The sequence below is a fragment of the Calypte anna genome, chromosome 13 (assembly GCF_003957555.1).
Source record: "Calypte anna isolate BGI_N300 chromosome 13, bCalAnn1_v1.p, whole genome shotgun sequence".
NCBI lineage: Eukaryota > Metazoa > Chordata > Aves > Apodiformes > Trochilidae > Calypte > Calypte anna.
The window spans coordinates 655,218-679,539 of record NC_044259.1 but is presented as its reverse complement, the minus strand read 5'-3'; the positions used below and the strand labels follow the sequence as shown (position 1 = coordinate 679,539).

At 42.5% G+C, this 24,322-nt stretch overlaps 1 protein-coding gene across 1 annotated transcript in view; it reads left to right on the top strand.

The window, feature by feature from the left end:
- Positions 1-24,322, top strand: part of CTNNA1 (catenin alpha 1) — a 112,467-nt gene that overhangs the window by 58,244 nt on the left and 29,901 nt on the right. The window contains exons 8-10 of the mRNA XM_030458878.1: positions 7,124-7,204; positions 8,007-8,159; positions 21,176-21,268. Coding sequence (XP_030314738.1) covers positions 7,124-7,204; positions 8,007-8,159; positions 21,176-21,268 — 327 coding nt within the window. The remainder of the gene's footprint in view (positions 1-7,123; positions 7,205-8,006; positions 8,160-21,175; positions 21,269-24,322) is intronic.

The window sequence follows — 24,322 nt, the reverse complement described above, 5'->3', positions numbered from 1 at the left end:
CCTGTGAACGTGGGGAGAGTCACTGGGTGAAGGCGGTGTGTCCAAACACAGCACCCAACCCGCGGCAAAGGAGGGGAGTGAACCTTTCAAGCCAGGAGAAATTTCTGGAAAAAGCAGAGCTCGCGTTAGGGCACAAGAAAAACTGAATTGGAATCCAGCTTGACAGCCTGCAGTTATGAAACTAGAAAATGTGGGATTTTTTTTTTTTCCCCACCCCAAACGGTGGTTTTGATACTTGGCTTTTTCCTAAGGACTGAAGTGTGCAGGAAAGGAGATGGTGAGGTTGGCGTTCACCATCAGGGCTCAAAGCAGTTTGAGGGCTTCTTTGTGGTAGCTGATGACATTCTGCTGTCATCTGCCACCTGTGAAAGGGAGGGATGCTTCTGCCTTTAGCATCTGGCTCCGGAGCTGTTACCTGTTTCAGAGTTGCAAAAATCTGCATCTGCTGACACAGTGACCCTGCAGAGCTCTCTGTGCTGCCAGAGCTGAGCAGACGGAGCACACGCAGCGTGGAGGAGGCAGTGGTGCTGCCATGGCTGCTGCTTTTAAAAGTTCATTGCCCTCCTGGCTGGAGCTAAGTCTGGTACTGAAAGGTAAATGAAAAGCTTGATAAAAATCATTTTAGGAATTTTGCATGTATGTGCAGGAAAGCCTTGGGAGGAGTTGCTCTGGCCTTGACTCAGTGTGGATGAGGCAGGGAAGCATTAGCTTTCTGCCCCAAGCAACTTGGATGAGCTTTTTTATTTTCACTTTGAAATATAAAGCAATAATGTAGTACAAGGCCCTTGAAAACGTTTGCTTTGTAGTGGCAAGGTATCACTGACAACCTCAAATATTGGATGAGCTGAGGATAACAAAGTTGTCACGCTGGTGGAGGAAGATGATGAATTGTGTCAAAAAAAGATTTTAAAATAAGCTGGCTGTTTACCTGTTGGTCATAAGCTTTGGTTCCCTACAGGTACAGAGCAGACTGAAGGGAAGTGCTAAGTGGAAAGAAGGGGATGGAGAGGGTAAACTCTTCAAAAAACAGAAAACCTCAAACCCACCCATCCTCCCAAAAAAAGCCAAATAGAAACCCAACCAAACCAAAGCAAAAATCCATTCCTAACCCGTTATGAAAATAACTGTAATGATACAGTGAATTAGGAAGTGCCAGGTGAACTCTAATTGCTCTGCCGTGGTAAATATTTTCAGATTTGCTCTAGAGTGAACGAAAAATATTACATCGAGCTTTTCACTTCCTCTGTTCACTGTCTGACAAGTCCAGGAGCTGAAATCCAGCTGTAGCTGTCTGATGGAACTACTGCACCCAAGTGCCCACGTTCATCCTTCCCATAGCAGCTGATCTGGTGCAAAATCCTGATTACAGATGTTGATTTGAATTGTAGTCACATTTAAATATTAAAACATAGGAAAAAACCAACAACTTTGTGAATATTGTAGTTAATAAAATGAGAACTGCTCTTAAGGTCAGATGTTTCTCCTCTCCTGTGGAACCTCTTTATTTACCAGCAGGCTCAAATTAGGTGTCTTTTGGAAACATTTTGCTTTTTTTGCATCAGTATCTGTTGGTAAGTTCCTCCCACGTTAGGACTGTGTAATTTGGCAGCTGAGAGATAATGTTCAAACAGGGGAAGTTATTTCCTTTCTAAAGCCGTCCATTCTTTGGCCAGTAACCAAACCAGGGCTATTTAGCACCTTGCCAGTGAGTTTTCTGTTTGGGAAATCATTGATGGGAACCTCTTTGGTGCTTTCTGTAGCAAAATATGTTTTTACCTGCGCTTGTCATGAAGCATCAGATGATGCTGAAAGCATGCATCAGCTTCTCCTCAGTCTGGAGCAATATTCACCTCGTTCTTCAGGAGCTGCTCCAGGGGGCAGGGGGGGTCAAGGTAATAGGCTGGGAATAAACCCCATCTGTCCACGAAACTCAGGCTATTGCGTTTCTCCCAAGGCTGGAAACTCGTGTGCGTGCAAGGAAAACCACGGCTGAGATCACCTGGGGACTTCTGCCAGAATGGGCACATTGAGGTAACACAGAGCATCACATGCAGCTCAGAGAGAGAGGGAATGCCATGTCCTCCCAAGGAAGAAGCTTGCTTGGACCAAATAATGCTGGCGGGGGCTTCTCCCTTACCCTGTTCCTCCAGCAGCAGCAGCAGAACTGGTTTTCCTGGTCTACCTACTAGAATTGCACCCCAAGGCCAGCCTTGTCATTTAGTTAGGCTGACATCTTGTGGAAAGCTTCCTAGTGTATTAGGAACACTGAACAAGCTAATTTTACTTGATGGAGAGTGGGCTGAACGACTTTCTTGGAGGATGGCAAGCCCTGGAGTTGCAGGAGAACTAAGGCTGCCCTGCACCACACAAACAGACAAGCTCAGCCCTTCTGCCTGAAGAAACCATGGTGTTCATTTCTGCTGGGCCATTGCACCTCAGGGATCACAGGAGAATTTTCAGCTTTTTTGCGAAGAGACAACCTTTGTTCTGGGTCAGGTGAAGGAGGAGAGCACAGACGTGTGGCTGGAGTGTTACCATGTGCATGTTCTTGTGCATTTGCCCATGCAGCTGGGGTAGCAGGGAGAAGTGGACACACAAGAGAAAGGCATGTCCAAGGTGAAGCATCATCCACACCTCAGCAGGCTTGCTGGAGAGGTCCTTCAGGCCAGAGTGGTGAGAGGGATGGGACTGTGGGACCAGTTGGCTGGTGGTGTCTTCCCGAGAGCAAAGTGCAGCAGAGTGAGGTGACTGTCACCTCCCTGGCTGGCAACTCTCTGCCCCTGGTGCTGGTTGCACATTATAATTCCTGTTTGTCCCAGGAGTGCAGGAGCAATCCTGCCCCTCTTTTGGGCACTGAGGGGAGCGTGGGGCCAGCATGACAGTGGGGAGGGACAATGTTGGTGTTGGTGGCATGGTGTGGCATGCTCTGCAGGCATCTTGGTTCTGGTTGAGGGTCTTGATGGAGCCTGGGTGATGCCATGGAGCCCTCATGCTTTGTCAAGCTATGGGCTCACCAGGGGAGACTTTTTTCCCCCAACAAGCCAGCAGATAGTCCTGCTTCCATAACCTTCAGGTCTCTGATAAGAAAACACTGCTGGAATTCCCATGTCACACCCTGCTGCTTACCCTTCCTGGTCTCCCATCAGCACTGCTGTATCTGGGATTTGTTTGCAGTTCTGGGAAGAGAGGAGTCTGGAGGGTTCTCCTTTGCAGACATGTAATCAGGCCGGGTGTCAAGACAAAAATGAAGCATGTGACAAGGTGGATCTGAGCACTAAATCTCCTGCCTCCCCACCAGGCATTGCTCAGCATACAGCTGCCTCTGCAGTCCTGCCCAGAGGAAGGGATGCCAAACACTGCTCTTGCACTTACTAAATTGCCATCATTAACCAGAGGGCTGCTTGTTGTACAGACAGCTCAGGAGACCTTTCACAGAAGCAGAAATCTTTCAGCAAAACCTCTTTTTTTAAGAGGATTTGGTGGTGGGTGGCAGGCAGGGCAGTGGTGGCACATCTGGCTCCCATCTGAATGGTTTGTGGAGGAAGGATGCTGGGCTCTGCTGGGAGCAGGTGCTGGGTAGGAGGCACCATTTCTCTTAGAAGCTCTCTAAGTTTAGCTTAGCCCAAACCAATGATGAAACATTGAGAGTAACTATGTAGGTTTTGGATGTTTAGCTATAAAAACTTCAAGTAACTTAATGTGAAATGTGTGATCCTGGTGGCTTTAAGACAGTGTTCACACAATGCCACCACCCCTCCCTGTTACCTAACTTGGAGTTAGATTTTAACATCAGTAGCTGCAGGAAAAGCTTGGTTCAGTTGTTCAGGTTTTTTTGTTTTAACTCAGATGGCAGGCCTACAAAAGGAATTCTTTATGACAGAGATGGCAATTCCACTTGCCTCCCATTATACAAATGCTCTTTCTTTACTTTAAGCCATTAAAACAAACCCTAGTGGGGATGGCAGTGGGATCTGGCACAGCCAGGATGTGACAGTGACTGCTTGTGTTGCTTCCCAAGCAGGGTAGCAATTACAGGGAGCAGGGGATATGAGCAATTTTTAACACCAATTTTAGTCTCTTTGGTAAGGATCTGATTTAATTTAAAGTAAATTTATGCTGTGGATAAATTTATTATCCGTGATACTGGGCAGAGCTGCGGTATCATGCTGCAAAATGACTGACATGGTCAACATGACCCTATTAAATCTACTATTATCTTACTGTACAATTGGCTGCAGAGCTTGTGATCCCCTTAGCAGAGCTTTGTGGTGAATATCTAGAAATCCCATTAGTAATCTGCAAACTTGGGCTTCACTGCTGTGATAGCACTGGCATGCGTTGTGCTGCTGGGTCATTAGCTGGCTTCTAAGCTGAAGTTTGGACTAGAAACAAGGGCCAGGTTTTTTTACTACTATGGGTAATTGGTTACTGGAATGAATTACCCAGAGGTGGTAAGCTGTCACTTGAAGTATTTAAAATAACATGATTTATTACTTTAGAGAGAGTAACTGCTCAACAAGTCCTGTTTGAGCTGGTAGTGTGGACAAAATTCCTGGGGTGTGTGGGAGCCTGGAATAAGTGACTGTTGTGATTAAGTGGGTTCTTCATGGACTCCAGTGACCACTGCCTCCACTTGGACCTCATAGGGCATAGTTGGCCCCATAGTAAAAATATGTTTCATTTTATGAAAAAACAAACAAACAAACAAAAGTTTAGAAGCTTTAGATGGGCAAAAGCTGGCATTGTTGTGTCTGGGCCAGGACCTTGGTTTGAATTGGCTGTGATGCTTTCAGTTGATAATGAGAAGAAGGTTCTATTCTGAAGCTGCAGGTGTGTGGGTCTTCACTGAGTTCACCCTTCTCTCCCCACCCTGTTTCACCAGCCCTAAGGAAAGATTAGTGGCTAGATCCACTGAGCTGTTACATTGCCCTAGTTTAATCAAGAGGATGTTTTATACTGAAACCCTCAGAAGGAAATTCTTTTCATACTTTTGACAAGCTTCTGTACTGAAATTTCTGAATGCCAACAAGCTGGAAATGAACTGGAGCTGCCTTGCTAAAATCTAATGGGTTTAGATTATACATCTCTTTCTGTGCTAATGTGTGGTGTAGCTTAATAGGAAGAGAGCAAGTCTGAAACAGGCACTGCTTAGGCTCTAATGTGTGGCTTGCATGCTTTGTAGGGTGTAGTCTGGTCTCATGAACTTGAACATCCATTAGTGGAAGCCATCTCTTGGTGTCCCTCTCCTCCAGGAGGTGTCAGGTCTGTGTACACTGAGGATGCTGTGGGCTGTGAAGCCAGGGGCAGCCAAGTGGAAGTGAAGGGCACCTGCTCTGCCTGAAGGTGGTGATGGAGGGGCACCCAGGGAGGAGTAAAATCGTTCTTCTTGGAACAGCTGAATATTTGGCTTTCTGCATAATAGATGAGTGTATATCTTAAATACAAAGATATTCCTGGAAAAAAACACCCATGTGTTCAGGGGGGTGCCATGGATTGGGTAAAAAGGTCTCGTTGCAATAGGTGAGTAGGCATGAGAGCACCAGAAAGTGTCAGCACCTCTGGGTTTCTGTCTCAGAGCTGGATTTTTAGTGAGTGCACTTCCAGGTGGCAGGTTTCAGATTTTTGGGTGAATCAGTCAAAATTTTGCACCTAGAAGTGCCACCAGCACCCTCAGAGCTCCTGCTTAGGACCAAGCAAGCACATTCAGTTGCAAGACTATCTAGCCCAGCAGCCTGTTGGTTGTAGTATCTGCCAAGCATGGCAATGGTTCACAGTCAAATAAATAAATAACATTAATCTTCACTTTATTTAGAGACTTCAGCTTTGATTTTTGAGTGTGGAGTGAAGAATGGGTCAACAATCCGCATGCTGAAGGATGTGGTGTAGTCAGAGCGAGCTCCTGGTTTTTAATTTCAGTGACTTTTCAGTTACCTTTTGTGATGAGAATTAAATTACTTGATTACTTTGTGACAAATCTTCAATAATTCATTAAACTATAATGATGTTACAACATCCTAGCAATCCCTCCCACCCCTCCAGTTTTGTTTAAACTTTATTTGTGCTGTAGAGTGGACTCTGTGTTTCAGATTAAAGGCTGCCCATCCAGGTATTTCAAACCAGGCTGTCACCTGGAGAATTGATAACTGGCGTGCTCACACTTTAGTGCTGCTAAATGGTTTTTCTTCTCTACAGGATAATTATATTGATCGTAGCTCAGAACTTCAGAAATTGGATTGTGGTTGCATAAAGTGTGTTTCAAAACTCTGAGCTGTATTATACAGGAAAAACACTCCCAGTAAAACCAGGCCACCACCAGTGTTCTATGTAATGCTCCCAATTTGATACAAATTGACCCAGCATCAGCTTAAAAAGAGAAACTGCCACTGCTCCTTGGCCCCTCACTCTCAGTTTAACACCAGGGCTAATTCTGAACGTGCTGGATCAAACCTTGGTGCAGTCCAGCTCAAGGGGGGTGGACCTGGATACCTCTGTGAAATGTTTGGTTTCATCCCTGACAAATGTTTCCTGAGGTTTTTACCTTAATAATAATTGGTTTGGGGCTATTGACTGCCTGGCCAGGAGCAGTCCCTGTGATAGCTGGGGTGAAGGTGTGTGCAGGAGCACTGTTGGGTCGGGTGCCCTTTTGGGCAGCTCGTGGTGCTGGTGCCTGCAGGTGGAAGGCAAGGTGTGAGGTGTTTGTGTGGGGTCCTCTGACCTTGGGTGATCCTGACAGCTCAGGCACTGGGAAACTGAGGGTGGAAGCAGAGCTGTGCCAGGCTCCACGCAGTGACACCCACAGGGTGGCTGATGGAGCTGGCAGAAAAGGGAAGTCTGGAACTCGAGGTTGAATGTAACCTCTGGCTGATGGAGAGCAAAACGATGTGTAGATTTAGGAAACAATCCTCCTTTTCTAAAGGCAAGCTGAAAAGTGTCAAAAGTAAAACCTTACCATGCCAGATGTTCCTGTGCTGCCCAAACCAACCAAGCGAGTGCTTTACCAGGGAGGTGGAGACTTGACTTTTGTTAAAAAACCAAAGAGCTGACGGTGTAGTTGAACTGAACAATCCTGGATTCACCTTGAGACCCTGAATACCCATTCACCTCTGTGCCTCTTCTTTTCCAGGCTGGACGCAAAGAAAGGAGTGATGCACTGAACTCTGCAATTGATAAAATGACCAAAAAGACCAGAGATCTGCGCAGACAGGTAATTAATGCATGAAGTTGATGGGTGTAGAGATAAATGTGTGTGTTTTGGCATGATTGCCCTCTTGGATATGTGTTATTTGTTGGCTTGTTCTTAGTGGGCAGTGGACTTGCCTTTTGCTGCCTTTTGAAGCATGGGGTGGAAATGTAATCCCCTGTTAACTGTGTAACAAAGATGTTAGATTCTTAGTCACCCTCCCTGCAAGAGAGCTTTAAAAAATAAAAAATCAGCAAAACCCCCACCAACTCTCTTTTTTTCTCTTTATGGGTTTAGAACATAATCAGGTACATTTTGTAATTTTCATGCTATTCATCTCCGAGAGCCTATTTTCTTTGAGGACTGTATGCATCATCAGTCTTTTGTCCATTTGTTTTTTTAAAGCAATATATTTGCCTTTTCAAGTAAATGGGAATAGGGAACAAGTTTGTAGAAAAATGTTTTTATTAAAAAAAAAAAAAGAAAAAGAAAAATAGAAGTTAAATCAGCATGTTGTTTAATCAGCTGAGGGAAAACAGCAAATTTACTCAGGCAAAACCAATATGAGCTGCTAAATCAATATTTGTGGCCAGACTGGTGAGTTGCACTTATATAACTAATTTTTTTTTTATTTTTTTTTAAGGAGATTTAATTTAAATTGAAGCCAAAAATGTATAGACAAGACTTAATGCAGGGAAAGCCTTGGTCACACAAAGGAAAAAGGATCAGAGACAAAAGTTCTTAAGCTTTCTGTATGACTATTGTAAAAGGAAAGCAGCAGTGGAACACTACTGAAAAATAACTCATCCCTTTATTTTTATTTTAGCTCCGCAAAGCTGTTATGGACCACGTATCAGACTCTTTTCTGGAAACAAATGTTCCACTTTTAGTATTGATTGAAGCTGCCAAGAATGGGAACGAAAAAGAAGTTAAAGAATATGCCCAGGTTTTCCGTGAACATGCCAACAAATTGATTGAGGTAAGATGGTACAAATTAAAATGAAATTATCCCCAGTTAAATTAAGGCAGGGAGAGGCAAAAGGCAGTTTTCAATTATGCTGAAACAAATAGAAAATTCTGCAGTAAATTTGCTTTCTACAATTTATTTTAATGATTTTAAATACCATTTTATTTAATATTTGAAAAATATACGAAGGAAGCACCTAAAACCCCAGCAGCTGGTGTTACATAGCCCACACAGTTTTAGGTATTCCACATATTGTGAGCATGTTATGGTGTTACCTTGATTTGTGAATTGGAGATGGGGATAAGGAGTAAGGGAGATGATGGCATGGGCATGACCGTCCTGCTGGACAGTTTGACTCATTGCTTAGAGCCTGGAGGTTTATTTTCTTCTCAGAAAACACCAGTGAATATAACATGCCTTTTAGGTGAAGACTTTTAGGATGAAACCCTGCGTATTTGTGTGTAAAAGAGCAAACAAAAGACAAGCAAAAAGCTCACAATGACAACAAAACTGATCCCTGGCACCTTTTCCTAATGAAAACCAAAGGCACTCAAACAGGACTGATCTATCTTAACTAAAATGCATTAAAGGTCATCAGCCTACTCCTGCAGGTAATGGTTTTCCAGCAAGTAGAGGGTTTGCACAGAGCAGCCTGAGGTCATACCCTGTGTTCATGGTTATGTCTTACTAACCATGTCCTCTTGGTGCTGTTTTTGCATGAGGTTTTTTTGTTCCTGTTGATGCTAAATGGCAAGGAACAAACATCTGCAGGTATTGCTGAAGAAAGATGCCACTAGGAATAAACTTCAAAAGCTCTTCTGTGCTCTCCGGTGTCCTTTGAGGCATCTGCTGGCTTGTGTGCTTAACCTCAGCAGCTACCTGGGAACAATCAGATACTGGTTGATGTGTTTTTTCTCTCTTAGTATCACTGAGTTTGATAATGGAGTCCATGTGCCTCCTGGGCTCATTGGGAATACTTTCAACACAACTTGACAGATTTAAATTACTCAAGAATAAGACTTTTATCGAACATCAGTAAAAGTAATTTCTGACTCTTGCTCAAGATACTTTTCTCACTTTTTTTAAAGCCTTAGGGACTCTGAGCATGATGCTCAACTGCCCTGTAGCCTGGGGTGCATTAAGCTAGTCCAGCTCTTCAGAGTTGCTGTCTAATCTATGAAAATCTTTAATTCTTTGAAGGTATCCATTCTTCTTTACTTCTGGCCTGCAGCGTTTCAGCATAAATGCCATCTTCACGTAGTATCAAAGATGTTTTGTTCTAAATTCTAAGAAACGAATGTTGTTTGACAAAAGAGCAGGTGGAAGATAGTGCTGCTGTACCCTGCCTTGGCAGCAGGATATGACCACGCCAGGTGCAGTAGTGAGAACATTTTGAAGCATGTTTTGTCTAAAGCCTCTCTTCTTCATGCTGCAAGCTAGAAACTTATTTTGGGGGCTTGTTTACAAGAGAAGTTGAATGTTACAACAATAGGAATGACTGTTCTGCCACCTCTTCAGTGGGTGTGTGTCCACATGGGGAGTTAATCAAAATAATTACAAAGGAGTAATTGCTCTGCTCCCTCTGCAGCTCCCTCTGCAGCTCCCTCCTGTCCTTACCAGGCGAGCCCTTACTCACTACACCTTCAGAATACTTGTGCCCTCTGAAAAGCAATGGATGGCTGTCCATGCTGGCACGTAAGAGTGGTTTTTACTGACCTTTAGCTTGTGTGCAAAATGCCAAGCTGCAAATTAGTTTTACAGAACTTCTATTCAGCCAAACGGTCTGTCTTTCAAGAAAGACTATTCCCCTGGAAGTATGCATTAAACAATATTTCTGACTGGCATCAAAAGGTTCTGCTGAAATGATATGCTGCTGCAACAACTTTTTGAAGGCTTGCTTATTGCTTTTGCTGTCTAAAATGTAACTATAGCTATAGAGCAGCATGATGGAGATGGCTTATAAACCTCTTCCAGGAATTTAGATGGATTAATATATACCCTTAGCTTCGACAGAAGGGGAATAGCACTCCTGCAGAGCCCTGTTCCCAAGGGGACAGGGAGCCACTGCGGAGTTGTCCGTGATGTCAAATTTACTGTGAAGGAAGAGGGGTTGGGATGGGTTGTGCTCACGTTGTCTGTGAGTCTGTGGCAGAATGGAGAAGGATATTTGTGAGCTCCCATATGATCCTGCTTTCAGGCAGAAAGCTTGACTGAGTTACCCAGAGAAGCAATGAAAGATTGTGCAAGAGCAGAGCGGATGATGTTCCTCTTGGTGAGATGAGAAGGGATTGCTTTTACAGATAATTGTGCTGGGGAGTTTATCTTAACTACCCTCAGAAATGCTGCTGAGTAACTGGAGACATCAAATATGACAAAACAGCTGCAGCACAGCATGGAGCTGTGTTGAGTATCACCCTGTGATTGACAGGCTCCTGTGCTTCAGAAACAGAAAAAAGGGAATGTGTCCTTTCCTTAATGCTAAGGGATAGGAAGAAGAACACGTGAGACACTTACACTGCTCTAAGGGACTCAGCACATCCCCATCCACATTAGTGACAGGTTTTATGCATTGGATTTAGTACCCCTCGGTCCTGTGACCTGGAGGAGTCAGTGCTGCTCTCCTGGTGAACCAGCCACTAGAGGGGACTGGGAGATACCTATTTCTTTCTTTTTCTTGACACTGAACTCTTGCAGGTGTTGACTAGAGGGGGGGAATGGCAGTGCTGGTTCTGCCCTGGGTCAGCATGGGGGGTTCTCACTCCTGCTGTGCAGAGGTGTTGATGAATCCTTCAAAGGAGCTGTAGAGAGATGCAGGCACATAATTTGGGTCATTTTATTTTGAAACATTCCCTTCTTGGCAGCAGAGCACTGTCTGCTTTGTGGTTCCTGAAGTTAAGGCAGCCAAATTTATCCAAAAGGTGCAACAACCACAAAATCTCACTTGCCTGCTGGGTCTTTATCTTCTAGAGAAACCACACCAAAGCTGTGTCCCAAAGGGCTTCCATCTGATTTGTCTCTCACGTAGTAAAATGCTAACACCCTTATGCTGCCTTTTGAAAACTGAGAAATGGTAAAATAGTAAAATGAGACTTGTCTCAGTTGAATAATACATTTCAAAGATAGCTTTCAAAATTGCTCTCTACTAACAGTCCATTAACTACTTAGTGCTTTGCCTGAATAAAGGAGTTTAATTCAGGAACTGAGAAGCTAATTTAAATGCAGCACACAAGGATAACAGAAGAAACAGCATTTCAGGAACCAGTATAAGGAAAGTTAAGTACACTTGTGAACAATGAGAGCCTTCCCATTTACAGATTGTAAAGTGCTGTCTTGCCTCCCAGTGGTTTTTTGCGGTGCTTGGTAGCCTTGGCTCTCCAACCTCTGCCTTTGCTCTGGAGGAAGGACAGCTTGGGGTTGGCATCCTTGGTTTGGATGTTCCTCCCTAGAAGAAGCTTGGCTGGTCTGCAAATGTGTGCTTGCTTCTACTGATGTCACTTAGCACCATGCTGACTTTTTGTGCCCTGGTTGCCTTTGTAGTGTTCCCAGGAGTCACTGCAGTGGCACTTCTGGCTGTTCTCTGAAAAGTGAGAAAGCCATAAATGGTCTGAAGAAACTTTTGCCACGCCACTGAGTGCTTTAAAAAGAAAAAATCAGGATGTCAATTTGTCACTATTTTGTACTTTGTAGTTTTAGTGGAGAAGTTTCTCACACCTTAAAAATGAGGTAGCTAGAAGGTAGATGAGGACAGATTCCAGGCTAAAATCTTCTGGTAGTTGTTTGCTTGCTGAAGAATATTTGGGAGAGTTTGTAGTTCTTCAAGAACAACAAGCAATCTTACCTTATTCGGTAACCCAGTACCCCTGTGTCAAATGTTTTTCCCAACTTAAGTTTTATTTTAAAGTCTCTTTCTCAGAGAAACTTTGGTAAGACAGGGAGGTGAAAGCTCTCAATGGTATTTCATAAGCGTAATTTCTTCTTTTCAAATGGCTTTGGTTTATCTGAAAAGACTGCTCTGTGCCTTTTGTTAATGCGCTGGGTTGTATCTTACATATGGAGAGATGATTTTCTCATCTTCAGTGAAAAGCCATGAACAGATGCAGACTGCAAATTTATTTGCTTGGAAAGAATCACATTTGGGCACTTGCAGCAGCTCAAGCTATCTGTAGCCTTTCACGCTGACGTTTCCCCCTTCTGCTGCCCTGTCTAGCCTGCTGTCCTAGACTAATTCTTCAGACCTCAGTCTAAAAATACCACTCTCCAAAAGCCCAAAGACTTGTACACTTGCAGCATTTAAATTGCAATTTATCCTGATTTGCCCATACTTTCAGCCTGTATCTTCTTCGGAGAGCCTCACAGCTGCACGTTTTTTACAGGTGAAAAAGAATCTGAAGTGGGTAAAACATAGCTTGGTTTTAAAAGAATAGTTACCTTTTGGACTTCAGACACAGCAAAGGTTTTGAAAAGCTGAGGTTTGCTTGTCCTCTGTTCATGAGATATAACTCATCAGGGCACAGCTAGTTGTCTCTGTGATTAAGGTATGCACTTAGTGTTTGTGAGTCTTACCCATTTATTTATCTTCAGACTCAGGTTTGTGGTCTGTTTGTTTTTCTTTTGAAAGGAATTGTGTGTTAAAAGAGAAACATCCTTGTGCTGTGGTCTGGAAAAGAGGCAGTTAGTCCAACTCAAGACTAATTTCGCATTTTAATCTGGAGTGGAAAATGTCTCTCCCTAAGAACAAGCACGTTTGCTGTAATTTGTCTATAGATAACCTTGGCAGCAATTTAAAACAAATGCCTGTAGTAAATGACCAGTATAACTCTAATGTGCCCTATAAAGTCTGACACTCTTCAAGAACCAATGCACTTTCCTTGTAAGTTCATTTTATTAGTCAACTAATTCATAAATAAATTAAATTCTACTTGTAGAACATGCTTTCCTTGCATTTATAATTGGTAAAGTAGGAAAACCTCAGCAGAAAAAAAACTTTTCCATTTTCCAGCAAAACTGGATATACAAATTTAATAGATCATACATAAGTAAAGGCAAATGACCTTTTAATAGGATAGCTTTTGTTCTTGTAAGGCTTATTTGAGGCCAGTCCTCTGGCCTCCAGCAAATTATGTATGAAGGGATCTGTAGTAAGAGCCTTCAGGGTAGTATTTGTGTCCAGATTTCATTGTAAGTACCCATGGGATGAAGCAAAGTCATTGGTAATCTGACAGTGAAACTGATGGGGGAGGTGAAGTGTTGGAAGGGGAACTGGAACCCTCACATATGTGAAGAGTGCTCAAGGTGTTTGGAGACTTCTTCTCTTTAAGGAGTATCCCAGTTTGTTGCTGCTGCATGGAGGAGAGACATTCCTGCCACCCCTCTTCCACAGGAGCAGGAATGATGCTGGATGATTGTGGGGCTTGGTCTTATACACTTTGGCCAAGGGAGATGTGAAAGGTGTAGATGTTGGAGGTGAATGAGGTTAGGGTTTGGAAAACCAATCATGTCTTTTTGCCCCACTAAAACCAGCCCTGTGTTAATTCTTTTCCATTTTCCTTTGGCAACAGAAAAGCTTTTGGGAAAGGGAATTGTGTACAGGAAGTCACGAAGCATAAACACAGTTAAATGTAGGTGCTGTTGACATGATTTTGTCTTCAGAGGCAGGTAAAAAAGGAATAAAGTCTTGGCCTGTTTAATTTTCCAGATATTACAGCCTTAATGCCAACAGCATTTTAAATGAGCTTTCTGCGTACAGCTTTGATAGATACAGCATCAATATTTTCATTCTTGATCTCATTCCTCTTACTGTTTTGTTGCCTTCTTCAAGTGCATAACATGCTTATAATTACCATTAAAATTGCCATGAACAGTTATCTGAGTTGCCAAGAACTCGTTTAAAGAGCTAATAATAGGCACCAAGTTGTAACCCTCTAGTAAAATCATAATGCTGCTTGCTTTGAGCAATAAACAAACTGAGATAGCAAAGAATTATAGTTTCCACTTTGATAAACCTTGAAGTGTTTTTCGATAAGGATGATTATTCAGGTACTGTCCAAACATCACTGCTAGAAACACTTATTTTCAAGAAAAACACTTGTGTGGCTAAGAAGCTTTGATGATGAGGCTGCACTTTGAAAGTTTTAGCTTAAGATCTGTTCTACATGACATACCAGCAGTGTGATTTCTGCCATGGTAGCTCAGATCGACTTGTGTAACTAATGTGTTTTGTGCTTATAACAACATTTTATCACTTTAGCTTGTTTGTCTGAGGAAGGAATAGTTTTTGTGCCAATAGTTACATCTGCTGCTACAGCTGCGTCTCCAAGGGGCACGGTGCCCACGTCGCACACTGGTGTTCCTTTACCAGCTCTGTTCTCTTAAGTCAGGTCTATGGAAAGGAGAATCGAGTCTGGGAATGGAGGTATTCCTGTCCTGCTAGTACTTGACTCTGTGAATTATGTATTTTATGCTACAGGTATTTTAATTCCCTGCAAACACCTCTTCTCCCTCCTCTTTGATTGAAAAGCCTTCCTGTTGGTGAGAAAGAGACATTCTCTCCTTTGCTACTCAGTACATGGAGCCCAGTTTGGTTTCTTGTGATGCACAAACTCTTGAGTTTTTCTCTTTATGAACCCTTGACAGCCCATGGGGTTGTACTTTGTTGGACAAAGATGTTTCCTCCAGATATGGAAGGAGCTCACCAGTGTTGAATAGTAGGAGTGCTCTGCCTAGAATGGCACCAAGTAGCTGGAGACAACGTGTTTAGGCTGAGAGCCAAATGCAAAGCTGTATTGTTTAGCTGATTTTTAGACACACAGACACAACTTGAAGGGTGCACGTTTTGACATTTGATGCCAAAAGAAACCCTTGAAAATACCTCGGCAGTTTGCCTCAGTATTATAGAGAGCAGAAAGTACATGAAATATTGTCCTGTTTCAGCTGGTTGCTAGCCTGTAGAAATAAACCTTGAAACCCCCATTTTCTCAGTGCCTAAACCTTCCGAATGGAAAAGGAAAACATTTTGCTCGACAGTTTTTGTTCCATCTAGCTGAAATTTCCCTTCCATGTGTTCATAACCAGACTTGAAATTAAACCTGCTTTTCTACGTGAGGTTGTAGAGCTCTGGAAAAAGCAGGTATCTCAGTTTTCATCCATCCTTCCCTCTCAGTGCTTTACATCTGGAGTTTTTCTGTGTGGTGCTTCTTTCATTTAAAGACTTTCACTGTTGAAAGTTAATACATTGGGATTCTGTTGCCTACAGCAAGCTCTTGCAAGGTTCCTTCTGTGGAGCTGCAGCTACTTGCAGCCACCAAAGTCATATAAAATCAGAGCAGTTGACAGTGTGACTCCTGGTAACTTGCTCCAGAGTCACTCTGGACATGAACCAAAGTCTTCCTGCCATCCCTCTGTGTGTTAAAAGAAGTGGCACTGTTTTGTGTAATTAATAATAAGCTATGCCTCTGCAAAACCAGGGAATTTATAGGATTTATAGCTTTAATTCAGGCTTCTCCCTCATGTGGTACCTACTAGGATGGATGTTAAAATGCTCACGTTTGTCTTGAATATTGTAGTGTGTGAGTGAATTAATAAATGTATGGACTTATTGAATAATAAAAGCCTTTTAAAAAAATTTTTAAGAGAGTTGGAGATTACATAATTGACACATCTCTTCTGAGAGTCCTCAGTTGCCACTTAGTTCTGCCAGAACAGTTGTCTCTGCAGATAAATTAATTTCATGGGCTTTGACCATCATGAAGTAAATCTGGACAATTTTCTTAATGTGGGAGAGGAAGAAATTAGATGTGCTGTTATTGAATTTTGTGAGAGTATCACTTTCCTTCATCAGGTCTTCAAGGGGAAAATGCTGAACGGCTGCCTGTCCCTTCTCTTTGGGGGGGATTTAAAATGGGGGATTTACAGTTGCTTAAAAGTGGTGGTTAGCATTCCCAGAGAAATTCTAAAAGAAAAATTAAAAAAAAAACAAAAAACCAACAAGAAATTCAATCAGAAGTTTCATCAGTAATTAAAATGCCAGGAACAACTTTGAAAAGCTTTGTTTCCATGTAGCTTAAATTCCTAAACCTTCTGTGTATAACTGCGTGTGTATTTGTTGTCTTTGCACAGGGATTTGTGAGCAACAGTTATGAGAGGGTACTGCTTAATGATAAATTGAAAAGATTTTCAGTCCCTCTGAAAACTCAGTTCTGCAGTGATGGTTTTACAGTTGCAGTTTTAAATTAGAGTGGTCAGACTATTAGGATTTATTTTGTACGGGCTTGTCTTCTGCATAGCCATTGCAATTCTTGTTTATAAGAGTGCTGCGTAGCAGGAGAAACTGTGACAATTGTAAATTATGCAACAATAAACACATTAAAGCCTTTGGATTACCCTGCTGCTGGGAGGTTGCGTCCAGCACACATTTAGGAGGGTTTTCTGTATTTGACTTTCTGAAGGAGGTGCCCTAAAATCATGACTTCTAAATCAGAACAAAAAACTTGGCACTGCTTTTCTGAAGTCAGTCCAGATGCATAAAGCAAAGATTTCTACAGTGTCAGCCTTTGAAATCCTTGGAAAAGAAGGTGCAGTATGGGAGAGATTGTTGTTTCATTTTTCCTTGCTTTTTTTTTTTTTTTCCTCTTTAAAAAGTGAGTTGTCAGTCCTTTCATAAACACTTCATGTAAAGTAACTCTGTTACCTAAGTCAGGATGTCAGTACCAAGAGAAGGCTGAACAAATGCAAAGCTCCAGCATGATTTCTTGATTATTTTCAACAGTGTAATGTAAGGAGCTTAGTGATGACCCCATGGTTGTGTAGCAGAGGCTACTGTAGTCTTTGAATTGCTGGAAGGCACAGCTCCATAGCCACTGTGTGAACAAGTTTTAAGTTCAAACAAACAAACAAAAGATATTTCAGGTGAAAAAGGTGAAAACTGCCTTTTAATTGTCAGAAAAGGCAGTTGCCTACAACAGCTGACAATCCAGATACAGGCTGACAAATCACTGCTAAAGGAGGAAAGAAGTGCTTTAGAAATGTTAGGATTTTTCTTGCTTTTAAAATTAGTAAATTCTGAAGAAAAAAAATTGCTAGAACTTGAGATGCAACCTCAAGCATGACAGATGGCACAGTATTTTTTTTTTTTAATTTGAATTACACGTTCCTGTTAATAATTGACCCTTTGCACTGAGACAGTGTCCACCTCTAGGAGGAACCAGGTAAGTCATGCCTCCTCCAAAGGCATCACCTCATTTTACAGTGACATACGAGTAAGATTTGAGTTCTACAAACTGATCTGTGCTTGAAACCCCCTTTCCAGTCCAGTTCCTCCTGCTCTGAGTTTCCCTTGGCACCAGTTCGTTAGTTCAGTCTGCAGAGATGGCTGCGGCTCTGCGCTTCCCAGGAATGCTCCCTGCCTTTGTCACGGGGGGGTTAACTGAAGCTCATTCATCTAAACAGCAGCAGCTGCTTTGAGCCCATCTTGTCTTCTGAGATACACGGAGACATCTCTGGGACATGGTTGAATATGCTTTGCACTAAGAAAGTCTTGATATTGCAGCAAAAAAGATGCTTTTAAATTAGCCTGTTAGTGCTGCACGATGTATCGGCACTGCCTCAGTCTCATTTCTTTAGTCTCTCTCTTCATTCCCTCTGTATTTTTAACTTTTTTCAAGAGATTGCTCATTATGGCTGATTACATTATTTGCAATTTTTTTTTTTTATCTCCTTTGATGCCTATGCTTATGTAAAGGGGCTTGATGATTGTGAATGGTAAGAACGAACAAATGCAGCGGGAATTCAATTGCTATTTTGCTCTCAAGCACAAGTGTTCTTTCTAAATCAAGTCTGGCCACTTACTGTGTCAGTCAGCTATGGTGCTAGAGACTCAGAGAAAGTATTTAATTTACATTTGATTTGAGGGGAATTTCTGCTTGCTTGAGGTGCTCTACTTTTAAGTTTTAGGAATGTGTGATTTTTCAAGTGCTCTGCATGCTTTAAAACAAATTGGGCCACAGTTGATCTTCATCTTGGCTGCAAAATCACATGTAATATGTATACCTGTCACGCTGGCCAGCACTACCCTATCCTCTCAGCAGACAGGGAGTGTCAGGTCATTCATCAGATGTCACACGGGAGTTACTGATGATGGGTGTTTCAGAAACCTTAGAAAACACATCTCTTACTCGTGGAACCATCCGCTTCAGCTGGTACTCACAACTTTAGAATCCATGGTGTGGACCATGGATTATCACCTGATAGTTGGTGACAATTTAAAGTACATCATTGTAATGTCATTTACAACTTGAATAATGAATTCCCATAGCTCTTCTTAAATTTCACATTGTGAGAGGTTTGTGAATGTTTTCTAATAGTTTGACAGAGTCTTCCCACCAGTCCAGCAAATGTTGAGTTGCCACGTCCTGCAGCGATCTCAAGTCATCTCCCCTGCTGCCACCTCCCTGCTTAGCTCCTATGTTCAGCAAATAGTTTGCTGGGGAATCGGTGTGCTAATCTGGCAGAGAAACTATCCCCCAGACCGAAGAGCTTTCTTTTGGATGGGTGTGTTGAAATGAAGTGTGGAGGTTTGGAGACACAGCAGTAGGACGAGCTGCGGCAGCCAACAGTTGGATCGTCTTCGGCTGCCAAAGACCTCAGTCAGGGAAGCACACACACTTCTTTCATGAAGGTTGGCAGTCCCAATCAGGCTATTTCTAAAGAGTTGCCATCAGTGAGGTATTCAGAAGAAAAATGACTGTTCAAAAAATGACTGTGCAAAAAAGCAAAATTTCATCGTACCATGGCTGGGGCACTCAATTGTCAACTTCTTTGCCTCTCTGTATTCAGACAGAGCGAGGTTTCTATGCCCTTGATTCATCACACTTGGCTTGAGAGAGAGCACAACATCTCCAGATATCGGAGAGGCTGATTTTGTAGGGCTTCAATGTCGCTTTTATTCAGTCCCTACTCAATGGAGCTTTGTGTTCATCTCACTCCTAGAGATTGTAACTGCTGCTGTGGAGGCAGAAATAGCCTGAAAATATGGATCATAAAGGATACTGGCAAACTGGTGTTTCTCAAAAATACGACCTGTGCTTAAAACAACAGCAAAATCTTTATTTGACTGTTAAATCATGGCATCTTGCTGTCTTGTGATTTTTGAGCCTCTAAACAAAAGCATAATATACAACAGCTCGCTGTCAGCTCAGGGATTTAAGGCATTGCAAATCTACAGGGGAGAAAAACCTGCCTGCAAAATCAAAAGTCGTTCTGATGAGGCATTGTCCACGAGGACAGCTGTTTGGTGGTAGTGCTGTGGGGAGAGGAACTAAGCTGGTGAGCTGGAGATGGTAGCTAATGTGGAGGATGGAGATGAGAGGGGTGCAAGCTGCATGACCTTGCAATGAACTGAAGCCTTCCTGCAGCTCCACTTCTTAACTTGTAAGTCTCGTCCACAAAAACAAGTGGAAAAGAAAGTTGAGGAGTAGGACACTAATATTCCTGAAAGCTGGCAGAGTTTTCTGCCTTATTGATGATGTGTAGTCTTTCTCTCAGTGTTTTTGTCCAAATATATGCAGTCGCATCTGTTTGCTTGGTGGTTCAGTGTTGGAAACATCCCTCTCTCTGTGACAGCAGGCAGCTTTACGTCCTTTCTAACTCGATTTGGAACTGGAGGGAGAAAGAAGTTGGTCACTTTGCTGTGGGAACTGGCTTTGTAGTCCCAAAATTCATGGATCAATGAAAGCCAGTCTTGAGGGTTGTTGGGACAGTCACGTATGCTGCATGGGAACATCAGACACAAGGGGAATGACTTGAGGAGGGGGAAAAGCTCACAACACAGCTGCAGCTATTGCTACAGAATGACCTGTGTAGGAATGTAGATGGTTGTTTAGTTCAAGGGAGAATGGAATTTCCCCATCTGGTTGAGAAGCACACATGGACAACTCTGAGTTTCTGGTGTTACCAAGCATCTGCTGGCTTGCTGGGATGCTTTTACAGCACATTTACTGGGGGTTTTTGCAGTTTGCCCTGTCTCTGAAAGGACAGTACTTGGTGTTCATCTCACTTCACTTCGTGCTATTTTTATAAGTTTCTGTGTTCAGATTGCTCAGAATAACATGCTTGTCATTCACCTGTCAACTAAGAAACGTAATGTACTTCAGACATCCTTCCCCTGAGAGCAGCTCCAATGAGAGGAATATTTTCAATTACCAAAAAATTCTCTACTGTCCCCTTCCTGTGTTCTTTTAAAAGGCAGGTGTTTTCCAAAGGGACTCTGTTTCAAGATGACCTAGTTAAGGATGCAGGTCAAGGTTTTGGAGTTAAGTGTTTAGCATCACAAAATACTATTCAGATTATGGAGAATTGTGGATGGATCTTCAAGATCACCTGAAGAAGCAAATGTTCTTATTCTATGAACCATGGCACAAATGTGTCTCAGAAACACCTGCCTGATGCTGCAGCCTTTGCCAGGAGGAGAACATTGGGTGGTTTAAGCCAATGCATTCAGATGCAAAACAGCTTGAGCTTTGCAGCCCCCTGCATGCTGTCCATAGGTGAATTGCTTGGTGAGCCTCCAAGTTCTTTTGTGTTGACACCAAGTGGGATATGGAAAAAGATGGAAGCATCCCTCTGCTTACAGCCATCAGAATACTTAATCCTCAGATGCATGGGAGCTGGATTGTTGTTTTCTAATGGTGTGGTTGCTGCTGTTTCACTCAAGTGGGTCTTTTAACTGTTAACTTCAAGTGCTGTCAATAATGTTCTTGTATGTTTTACTGGAGAGAACTTAAATGAATTGGTGGTAACAGTAATTTATCTGTCCAGTTTGAATGATTATGGTTTTATGATCTGATGTATTATGATTTTATGGCTAGAGACGGAGCAGCTGTCATTAGTGCTTTCAAAATTGGTTAGAACTGAACAAATGTGGATGCTTTGTATTTCATAACGGGTTCCTGTTGGAGACAGGTGAAAATTTTCCTACAGAGGGAAATAAAACCCAATTCTAACAGCTGTGTTTGTTTTCTTCACCTCTGCCACAGGTTGCCAACTTGGCCTGTTCCATTTCAAACAACGAAGAAGGTGTGAAATTGGTTCGGATGTCAGCCAGTCAGCTTGAAGCTCTTTGTCCCCAGGTAATGAAGAGTGTGAGAACATAACATGCACCCTAATACGATGAGCAACTGGTTCTGCTTAGGATTTGTTCTGGCTTCTTAGTATCTGTCTGTGGCCTTGCTGCAGAACTTGACTTTTTCCTTAATATATGTTCAGAACGAAATACAGTGTAGGCATCATGACTGAAAAACTTGAAAGTACCTGACAAAATAATTACTAGTACTATTTAATTTTTTTATTTTTTTACATAATAGCTCAGATTTCATTTGGCATGGGTATTCTAGTAGACATTACTGTGAGATAGTAAGCCAGTGAAGCTTCAGGGTTTTACTGTGCATGTTCATAGAGTCCTTTTAGATGGAGAAGACCTTTAAGGTCCTCAAGTCCAATGGTAAACCTGACACTGCCAACCCCTGAACCAGTTCCCTCAGTGCTACATCCACTTCAGGGCACAAATCCCTCCAGGGATAGGGGCTCCACCCCTGCCCTGGGCAGCCTGACAATCCTTTTGGGGAAGAAATTGTTCCCCAGCTCCAACCTAAACCTCCCCTGGCACAACTTGAGTTGTGCCCAAAGTTCCTCTTGTCCCATCCCTTGTTCCTTGGGAGCAGAGCCCGACCCCCCCTGGCTCCAACCTCCTCTCAGGGGGTTCCAGAGAGCCACAAGGTCTCCCCTCAGCCTCCTCTGCTCCAGGATCAACATCACCAGTTCCCTTGTGCTCCAGTCCCTTCCCCAGCTCCATTACCCTTTTCTGGATGTGCTCCAGCCCCTCCATGTCCTTCTTGTCCTCAGGAGCCCAGAGCTGAGCCCATGATGTGAGGTGTGGCTTCACCAGTGCCCAGCACCAGGGGGACAGTCCCTGTCTGCTTCTTCTGGCCACACTATTCCTGGTAGAAGCCAGGATGCTGTTGGCCTTCTTGGCCACCTGGGCATACGCTGGCTCAGAATCAGCTGGCTGTCAGCCAAACCCCACATTTTGCAGGAAGATGTCTAGTGAAGATGCTACTACTGCTCCTGTGTCTGCTGGTTTTTTCTGTCTGAGTAGAATATAAATATGCCAAAAAAATCCTCTCGGTAGAGTAGGATCAGAGGAAGCTGACTATGCTTGAAGAGTTGAAACCTGGCTGAGACTACCTTTTAATTAATACCTTCTTAATGGAAAAAAGGAAATTAAGTTTATAAAAACACTAGACTACCCTCTCCTGTTTTGACAGCCCTGCTGTTTTAAATGTCACCAACTAGATAGCTGGATGAAGGCTACAGTGCACTGTCACTTTATGTAATTTACATTTTTTTAAACTTGACAGGAACACAAACATGACACAACAGGAAATTCAGATCTAAAACATACAAATAAGCTGTTGTTTGGTAACCAGGAGCTAATGGAAAACTCACACTCAAAGAATGACAGAATGGTATTTTATGAAAAGCAGGTGTTTGGGTTCAGGATTTTTTGGAATTTGTTCAGTTTTCCCATAAATATTGGTCCTTTTAAAACCATTGGAAAGGAAAAGACAGATTTACCCCTGTGCTTGCCTCAGCAGGAGAGAATGTTGAGGGAATAGGTGAAAGTGGTGTGAAGAGCCAGGACTATTTTGCCTTTTCTATTACTTTTAAGAGTGCTGTTACTTTCCTAAAGTAACAAACTTGGCTTGATGCAGTTTGTTGGTTTTTTTAATTATCTCCAGTGCTATTAATGTCTCCTGCATGTTGTTCCAGACAAATGCTGGTTCTTCTGAAAAGAATCATTTTAGGAGAGTCAGGTTTTCTTGGAATCTAGATGTTTCTGGTACTTGTCCAAGTCTATGGGGGTGTTTTTCACGTCTCCATTGCTGAAACTTGTGTGCATTTCAAACACTTCTAGCTTTTTTCTTTTCTAGCAACTGCTTATTTTAATAAATCTACTCCTTTGTAAAATAAACAGCATGATAGTCAGTTTGAAAGAATTAATAAGATGAAGTCACCAAGCTAGTCACATCTACTGAAGTGCAGTTGTTAACCTTGAACTTCAGGGATTATGGTCGATACATTTAGCACACGTTGGAAGCTTTGATTATCTATAAATGGACAAGAGCTATAAGTGATGGATTTAGAAAAATCACACTCCTGAACCTCCCAGCCTGCTGCTCAGGTGCTCCACTGTCTTGCCTTAATTTCAGGGTCATCACTGAGAGATTAGTGACACTGTAGATGTTCATAGCACTTGGAAAGAGTGCTTTTAGGTTATGTTACATCTTCTCTGGTTGGTTCTTTAATGCTCTAAGAGTGTTTAAACATGATGTGAAGCCTGGGAGATAATCGGGGCACTTGTCTAAATTGTTTTACAAATGGCATCTGTGGTTTTTCCTGACAATCCAGAGGTTTATCTAACCCAGCTTGTTCTCATCCTCCTCACCACCCTTACTGATCGGTCCCCAACCTTTGATTATTCTAATCTCTGAATGCTTCTAGATGTAAGGAACAGGATAGTGAGGGGTTATTTCCTTTTCCTAAACAATTCTCTTTATTTTTGCAGTTTATTCCTGATGAGGTTTGCAACTGCTTCTTGAATCCTTTTAGATGGCTGTGCTAAACAAACGTGGGAATTAGGCATGAAATACAGATTTGAGCCAACATTCTCTGCCTTTTTATTTTTGATTAGATGGTCTATTTCCAGGAAGATGCTGGATTAGGAATGAGTCAAGTCAATCAGTAATTGCAATATTCTCTGAAACTCCAGTGAAGATGTCAATATCACACTGAAATATGATGTATGAAATTGAATTCAAGGTATTGCTGTGGCTGAAAGGATGAAACTGAAATTTAATGCAGTAAAATCCCCAGGTAACCTCTTAAGTAGCTTAGCTGAGTAGTAGCCATTCTGGGAGTAGGGAACTCCTGGTTAAAGAATGATTTCTGCAGAAATCAATCTGTAGAGTTAATTATAAAAGCTGTATCTCAAATAGAGCAGTTATTTAGTCTCTTGCCATAACCAGCCTATTTGAGCTGGTAGCAGGTATGAGGAGTGGTTAGGGAGAACTAAGAAGCTTTGTTGTTACTGGCAAAGATCACTCGCTGCCAGCATCACCTGTGGG